The sequence below is a fragment of the Quercus robur genome, chromosome 7 (assembly GCF_932294415.1).
Source record: "Quercus robur chromosome 7, dhQueRobu3.1, whole genome shotgun sequence".
NCBI classification, from domain to species: Eukaryota; Viridiplantae; Streptophyta; class Magnoliopsida; order Fagales; family Fagaceae; genus Quercus; species Quercus robur.
Genome location: NC_065540.1, coordinates 23,551,879 through 23,560,212, shown reverse-complemented (window position 1 = coordinate 23,560,212; position 8,334 = coordinate 23,551,879). Strand labels below are relative to the sequence as shown.

The following is an 8,334-nucleotide window of genomic DNA, read 5'->3' as shown; positions in this document are numbered from 1 at the left end:
AAATATATATATATATATATAATATATATATATATATATATATACATAGACACACACACAAACTTCCGTTAATAATAGTGATGCATATACGGATAAATCAAACCAACAGCCCTATCCATGAATTTCAACATGGCATTTACTGATTCCTATATTAGAACCCCGATGAACCTCAGAACAACTAACGAAAAAGGAAAAAACAGAGAACAATAATCCTTGAATTCGGAGAAAAATATATTTATATACTTAGAAAAACAAGGTACAAATTCGGTATACAGCAGGCTTAATCCCAAGCACTTGTCACACCTGGACCATACCCCCCAACATAACCACCAGGAACCCCATATCCACTGCTACTATTTGCTCCACCATAGTAATCTGTACCCCTATTTAATGAACCATCCCTCCTAAAATCACGGCCACCAAAACGGCCTCCCCCGGAGCGCCGATTTCTGCCACCACCACCATAAGAAGCCCTTGATGCATAACGTGTAAGCCAAGCAGGTACTTCCTGATTTGCTTCTTGCATTAGATCAGCTAGTGGCCTTGCCATTGATAAATTGTTCTCATTAAAGAAGGCTGTTGCCAATCCTGTTTTGCCAGCTCGCCCTGTCCGTCCTATCCGGTGAACATAATCATCTATGTCATTGGGAAGATCGAAGTTGACCACATGTGCTACATGGGGAATATCAAGACCACGTGCAGCTACATCTGTTGCCACCAAAATCGGTGTCTTTCCAGTCTTGAACAATCTCAATGCCTGTTCTCTTTCCTGTGTACAAAATCACTGACATTAAAAATAAGGCCAGGACATTGTAATAACAAAGTCAAAGGTACTGCTACCGATGCAATGGTCAATGCAAACACAGGACAAAAGGACTGCATTTAAAAATGTAAGACAGTTTAATAAGAACGTTTCATCTTCTCTTTCATTTCCCAAATCAGAACACTGTTAAATTGAACCATGATAGGGCATTAAACAGAAACTTTTAATTAGAAAAGATAACTACAATAAACAGACAGGGAAATTTTTTCTTCTGCCTGTCAGGGCAGGGTGATAGCTATGAGTTGACTGGCTTGGCTTTGGCTTATATCAAAATGGGTTTAGCCTCACTGGCCAATGTATTTATGTCAGAAAGGCACAAGCTCAGATACTGTAAAAATCCTAATCAACCCTGCATAGAGATCTTTTTGAGCTCCAGTAAATGACAATAAAAAATGAAAACTCAATCCCATGGAAGCAAAGAATCAGTGTGTGTCATCAGGAATTGCTGATTTACCATTTATTTTTGTTGGTACATCTGCAACACATTGCAATGACAAAATAAATATCCCACAAATATTTTAAATATCTAGTAAATGATGCTCTGCATCATGAAATTGTTGCTAAACATAAGTTGTCCAGAATAATCACTCATGAATTCAATTAATCTATAACACAATAATTAATCCTCCAAATTAGTAAGTTAGTAAGTGATCTATTCCTATCATTTCTAATCTGGAGTGTGATAAGCTTAAGCTAAAGTTTGCTATAGCTTATTTTTTGTGGCTTATTTTACTTAAAAATAAACTGGGCAAAAGTGCAGTTGTATCTTAAAAAATTGATTCTTTAAAAAGCTGTACAAATAAGCTAAATAAGATCCCCAAAAAAAAAAAAAAAAAACACCAAACCAAACAAGTAGGAGGAGAACAAATGAGAGCTTCTTGAGAAGGGAGGAGAAGGGATGGGGGGAGGGGGGTGCTTTATTCAAATAAGACAGCAAAAAATACTGTCCTTGGCACTTCTGCCCTTATAAGTTCAAAGTGAAGGGTGAGGTTGTGGGTTCAAGACCCACAGAAACATATGTAACTTATTAAATAAAATTGATAATAAAAAAAAAAATGGACAAGATTGGAATCCATCCAATTTACCTGTTGTGTTCTATCACCATGAATGGTAGTTGCAGGAAATCCATTAATACACAACCAATGTTCTAATGAGTCAGCTCCCTTCTTTGTCTCCACAAAAACTAACGTCAAAGATTGCTGCAAATTCAAAGAAGGCAATTATGAACATCGAGATAAATCGTCAAATTGAATCAGATTGGATATTATCTAAATTGGCAGTTTAAATGGTAAGTGTAAATTGGTAGGTAAAACATATGGAACTTCATAGGGAAGTCCAAATTGAAGACTGTGAGCATGTCTCATGTTACCTTGCCATTAATTCCATTTTCCCTCTGTGCATGAAGAAGGTCCATAAGATGGCTTCTCTTGTCAGACTCATGGACGAATTCAACTCGTTGAACAATCAAATCAGTGCTTGAACCAACCCTTCCAACAGCCAAAAATATATAATTTGAAAGAAAATCAGATGCCAATCTCTGCAATACCAAACCAAAAATGCAAAATTCAATTAGATAGATGCAAGGTGCAGCGATCTTTTCAGAAAAGGTTCAATTATTAACTCTCTTTGCATAAAAGATGACAAGAACAATCTAAACGAGCTTGACTGTGCCTAGGAATATGATAGAAGTAGCACACACCACCCACACAAAAATTATATCCCATGATGATGTCAAAACAAAAACTCTAAATCACAACTTGACCACTCAACTCCTCTGCATTTTATATTCAGCTTTCTCACAAATATGCATATACATGCTTAGATTTATGAAGAATCCAAAAGGTAACTTCTTATACTTCTTCTAATAATTAAAATAATATCCATTACACTACACTGAAAAACATAAAAAGTCCATAACTTGCCAATAGCTAAAGAAATAAATTTAAATGCAACAATAAAGACTAACCTGTATCTCTTTAGGAAAGGTAGCACTAAACAGCATTGTTTGTCTCGCACCTGGTGGAGGCATGTCCATTTGCTCCACTATCTTTCGGATTTGTGGCTCAAAACCCATGTCCAGCATCCTATCTGCCTCATCAAGAGCCAAATAATTGATCATCTGCAATGACACTCGAGCTCTCTCAAGCAAATCGACCAATCGCCCAGGAGTTGCCACAAGAATATCAACTCCTCTCTCAAGCTCTCGCAACTGACCACAAAACACAACATTAGTGAATGGTAGAATGATCACTGAGCTGAAAAAAAAAAAAAAAAAAAGAACTTCTAAATTAGCACCCCCCCCAACCCCAACACACACCCCAAAAAAAAGAGCTATCGAACCAATTCCGATATGGTAAAGACAAACACAAGTGCAAGATATTACGATTACATAACATGTTGGCTAAGATTCATGATGAAATTTAAAATAAACTCCAATCTACTCTCCAACCCCACTTCAAAAGTACAAGGGCCACCTTAGATATCAAATGCAACCCAAATTCTCTTTCACAGGTACTTTCATCATTATACAAAGTTATAAAGAACACAAACTACAAATATAAGAAATGTAGTACAAGATAGACATATTGTGTCCATGACATGAACTTTAAAGTCAACCAGTTGATAACTTAGAAATAACAGACCAAATATTACAGAAGCAAACAAAAGAGGACTAGGAAGTGTCACACCACAACTATTTTGAATATAATGAAACCTGCTGGTTGATTGGTGCTCCTCCATAAGCGACCACCACCTTGACACCAGTTTGATAGGAAAACTTCTTAGCTTCATCATGTATCTACAAGTAAATCACAAAAAGAAACAGAAATCAGAAAAAAAAAAAAACAAAACACCCACATTGAAGCAAAGCTCTGAGGAGTAGAAATTAGGGAACCCACCTGGCATGACAGCTCCCTTGTAGGGGAAAGAATAAGAGCAAGAGGGTACACAGTTCGCGCTCCACGCGGTCTCTGAACACCATGGCCCCTCATGATTCCACTGATAATTGGAAAGCAAAAGGCAGCAGTCTTCCCTGACCCAGTCTGAGCACAGGCCATCAAATCCCGCCCCGCAAGAGAAATCGGTATCGCGTAACGCTGAACTGGAGTCGGTTTCACATACTTGCACCTCCTTATATTCTCATTCAATGCATCCCCCAAGTCTATCCCTGCAAACGTATTCACTGGGGGTGGCACATTGTCCCCACTGGTCTCCACGGGGATATCCTCATAAGCATCAAAGTTAATACCCGAATTCTCTTGCTCACCACCAAAGGCTTCCACAGCATTCTCATCCTCACCAAAAGGGTTCACCTCGCGCTCTCTCCCGCGATCCCACCCCCCACTTCTACCATTCCAAGCATTACCACCTCGACCACCACCATATCCGCCGCGCCCAAAATCAGGCCTAGAATCTCCACCCCAACGTGACCCGGTTGCCGGGCCCCCAAACCCGGCCCGGTCGTTAACTGGTGAAGGAGCAGGAGGAGCAGCATGCGGTGGAGGAAGGGGATCGGCTGAAGGTTGCTTGTTTCGAAGATGGGGCGGAACATAGGTCGATCGGGTTGGGCGTTTTAAGCCATTGGTATTAGATGAATTGGTGCTTGCATTTTCAGATGCAGAGTTAGCCACAGAATCTGCCCATGAAGTTCTCATAATTGCCCCTTAATCAAGAAATTCCCCAACTACAACAACCAAAAACCAAAAACCCAAATCCGCCTAATGCAAGCCTTTACCCTATACAACAACTTGAGTGATCCACTACAATTAAGCTAAACAAACACAAATCAAACAATATACATGTATAAATTTGAACAAAACACTATGCAATTATAATAATGAAATTAGTTTTGAAAACAAAAAAAAAAATCAATAAGCACTTTTTATTCTACGAACCTCGAGTAATGAGAGAGAGAGAGAGAGAGAGAGAGAGATGAAGAAATTGGATCTAAAAGAAATGGAATTTTGGGGGAAAACGCTATGACTTGGTGAAGAAGAAGAGCTGGATCGGACAAAGAAAGCGAAAATATCGGTATCGATTCGAAATTGTGAAAAGATCAATGAAATGAGATTTTTCAGGGTTTTTCGTTTCTTTTCTTTTCTTACCTTTTTTTTTCAATACTCTTTCCTCATTTTTCAATTCTCGTCTCGCTACCAACCAAACCCAAAAAAACCAAAAAAACTACTGATGTTGAGTTGTAAATAATACTAATAAAAATGTAAAAATTCGTGTCCGTACAATGTTGAGAGAAAATTTTGCGTTACTTGAAGCTTGTGTTATTAATTTTAGAATTAAAGTTTTAAAATAATGGTGGTAGAGCGTGAAATTGTGTAGGCTTCTAATTTTCTGGTTTTGATTTATTAGCGTTCATTAATTACTGTAATTAATTATTATTATCATGGTTAATTTTCCACCTGATTTTTTAGAAGTTCGTAATTTGATTTTAATAGAACATTTTAAAACTAGATGCTTACACGTAAGTTTAACATGGGATTTGGTTTAAGCAAAGTTGGTATTTTCTTCTTCTTGCGGGCAAGTTTAGTAGTACTAATAAATGATATCACTTGACACTTGGCTCAATAGTGCTAACGCGTGTCTTCATCGTGGATCGATATTGAAGCAAAGTTTTCAACCGAATTTTGGCATATTCTATTTGTGAGAGCATTCTCGTTAAGAGCATCTACAACAAATGTGTCAAAATGCCAAATATTTGACACACCAAACACAAAAACGGAGCATTATTAGGTGTGTTAAATATGTCAAACTTTTGCAACATTGAATAGTACTGTTGCAATTTTGACACAGTATGGACGAGAATGGCATTTGCGTTTATTATTTTTTTATTTGACTTTTTTCTCTCCTCTCACTTCTTTAATTGATTTTTTCTCTCTCCTCACAATCTGTCTCTCTCTCCCAACCGGTGTTCTTTCCTCTTCAGATTAGATTCCCAGCTCCTCCCTCAACCTCAAACGTCTTTCTCTCTCTTTGCACCTCAAATCAAACCCAAAAATCTTCTTTCTTCTCTCTTTATTGAGTGATAGAGCTATGGACTGAGTCGTGATTGGTTGAGACAGTAGATGGGTCAATTGGGTTGGGATTTTTGGCGGGTTGTTCGTTGAGTTTTGGGTTTGGGTGGTGGAGTTGGTTGTGTCACCTATCCATCTCGATCTCGCTTTTGTCAAACTCTGCTCGATCTCGCCTGCCGCTGTCTCGCCGTCCAGGTCTCTCTGATCTCGCTCTTGCTTGCCACCATCTCATTGTCCAGGTCGTCTAGGTTTCTCCGATCTCGCCCTCCACCATCTCGTACACTGCCAGATCTCTCTTCTTTCTCTTGCGGTTGTTGTGGCGGTGTTTTTTAAGGTGGTTGTTGTGGGTTGTGTTTGGTGGTTTTGTGTTTTTGGATGGTTGTAGTGAGTTGTGTTTGGTTAATTTGAGTTGTGGTTGGCTAATTTGAGTCGTGGTTGGTTGATTTTGGGATGGTGTTGTGGATTTGAGATTTGAGATGGTGCCAATGGGTTTAAGATTTGTGGTTGTGCCGATCTCTCTGGTTGTGTTATATATATATATATATATATATAAAGTGGCGTTGGTGGATGTTAGTTTATGCTAGTGACTGGTCAGTGTTGTTGCTGTTGGTGGCCATTGTTGCAGCAATGGTGGATGTGTCGTCGTTGTTGTTGATGGTGATGATAGGGAGGAAATAATATATTATTTTAATGTGTAGTAAATATTATTTTAATGTATAGAATTGAATGATAAAACATCTGATAAATGGGATGTTGTAAAATGATGTAGTAAAATAATAAAGTAGGCTTTTGGTGTGTCAAATGACATTTTTTATAGAACATCTGCTGCGGATGCTCTAAAGGTGTTAAAAATGCTAAATACTATTTTTTTGCATTTTTAACACCTCGAATCATAAGAACCCCTCTTTATTAAGGGTGCCAAATCTTAAAAATTTTAGCAACTTGCTACAATGAGATTTTATTTCTAACACCTCACTGTAGCAAGCTGCTACTATTTTTTATTCTTTTCTTTTTTTCCTTTTCACACTCTCAGTCTCGTGCTCTCCGTCCCATCTCTCTTTTACTCTCTCCGTTTCCTTTTCTCTTTGCATCTCGAGTCTATGGGTTTTGGGTGTGGCCAGGTTGAGTCGATGTTCTTGAGGTAGACCCTAATGTCGGGGTGATCAGTGTTCTTGGCTAGGGTTGAGATCGGAGAGGCTGGGTGGCTGCGTGGTGGTCATCAAAGAGGTTGGGTTGAGTTTTGGCTGCGATTTTGTGGGGGGTTTAGATTGAGGTGAGTTTGACTTGATTTTGGGTCTTGATTTGGTTTTGGGTCTTAATTTGGTTGGGGTGGGTCTTGATTTGATTTACAGTGTGAAGGAGGATGTCAAGCCACACCGTGGAAGAAGATGACGACGGGTAGGGAAGTGGTGTCCATGTCCTATGGGTTTTGGTTTGGCGTGATGGGTCTACTAGTGGGTTTGCTGGTGGCGGCGATGGTGGAGGTGGTTTTTTTTTTTTTTTTTTTTGTGGTTTGTGGTGGTGAGTGGATGTGATGGTTGTGGGTGGATGTGGATGTGGAGGTTTCTTTCTGTTGTGATTTTTTTTTTGTTAGTTGTGGCATGGGTGGTAGGTTTGTGGTGGTTGTGGTATGGGTGGTGGGTTTTGTGGTGACTTTGGTAGTGTGGTGGCCGATGGTGCTGAGAATAGTTGGGTTGAGAAAGAGAGAGACAGGGAGAGAGAGGAAAAATTAAAAAAAAAATTGAATAAAAAATAATAAAGAAAGAATATTTAAATGAAGTGGTAAAAAAATGGAAGTTTTGATGTAGGTTGTATTGTAAAGTGATGTGTTAAATGTTATAAAATTGATTTTTGAGATGCTAAATGCTAAATTTTTTAGAACTTTTGATGGGAATGCTCTGAAAGTCGACATCCAAACATCAATTGACACCCAAGGAAGATCTATTTCGAAGATTCGAGTATCAGTTTGTAAGAAACCAACATAAATGTGCAAATTAAAATCAAGATGGCAAAATATCTTCGTCCAAGTGAGTTTTTTCAGTTTTCCTAGCTCAAAGTTGGGATGAAATTAGAATAGGGGTCTATTTGGTTGGAGTTATTGAAAAATAAAAGGATAAAAAAAAGGAGAGGATAGACAAGTAGAAAGAGATAAGATATTTTAGTTTGGACAAAGTTTAGCTACAAAACTAATTGTAGCCTAAGACTACAAACTACTCTAATAAACTGACATGTATAAAAAATGGCATGTGCATTGCATATGGTTAATTAAGTAAACTTATTCAACTAGCCTAGTTAATTACACCACCTATTAAAAAAAAAAAAAACTAAAAACCTAAAAAGGACAAAACGTATAATCTCTCTCTCTCTCTCTCTCAACAAAGAAACCCAACTCCCAAAACTAGAGACCCAAACCCTCCTGTCTCCACCATCGGCCAGCCAACCAAACTCTCTGTCTCCACCATCAGCCAACACAATAAAGTTGTTAAT

At 38.3% G+C, this 8,334-nt stretch overlaps 1 protein-coding gene across 2 annotated transcripts; it reads right to left on the bottom strand.

The window, feature by feature from the left end:
• Window positions 1–207: 207 nt before the first annotated feature.
• Window positions 208–4,997, bottom strand: LOC126692839 (DEAD-box ATP-dependent RNA helicase 37-like). Of its 2 annotated transcripts, none has more exons than XM_050388638.1 (7): window positions 4,717–4,997; window positions 3,721–4,592; window positions 3,537–3,620; window positions 2,790–3,032; window positions 2,193–2,360; window positions 1,909–2,022; window positions 208–769 (listed from the first exon to the last, which is right to left on the bottom strand). In XM_050388638.1, the coding sequence occupies exons 2-7, from the start codon at window positions 4,474–4,476 to the stop codon at window positions 281–283; spliced, it is 1,854 nt and encodes a 617-aa protein (XP_050244595.1). In that variant the 5' UTR covers window positions 4,477–4,592; window positions 4,717–4,997; the 3' UTR covers window positions 208–280. The 2 variants fall into 2 exon arrangements, with proteins under 2 accessions (XP_050244595.1, XP_050244596.1); XM_050388639.1 differs by having other exon boundaries at window positions 3,721–4,581.
• Window positions 4,998–8,334: the final 3,337 nt, after the last annotated feature.

What these genes read in the sequence shown, in the direction of transcription:
- LOC126692839 (XM_050388638.1), bottom strand. Translation starts at nt 4,476, where the DNA reads ATGAGAACTTCATGGGCAGATTCTGTGGCTAACTCTGCATCTGAAAAT. An exon ending in CAAGGGAGCTGTCATGCCAG is followed by an intron (nt 3,621 to 3,720) that starts GTGGGTTCCCTA and finishes ATTTACTTGTAG; the next exon opens with ATACATGATGAAGCTAAGAA. An exon ending in ATGGTGATAGAACACAACAG is followed by an intron (nt 770 to 1,908) that starts GTAAATTGGATG and finishes TTTTGTACACAG; the next exon opens with GAAAGAGAACAGGCATTGAG.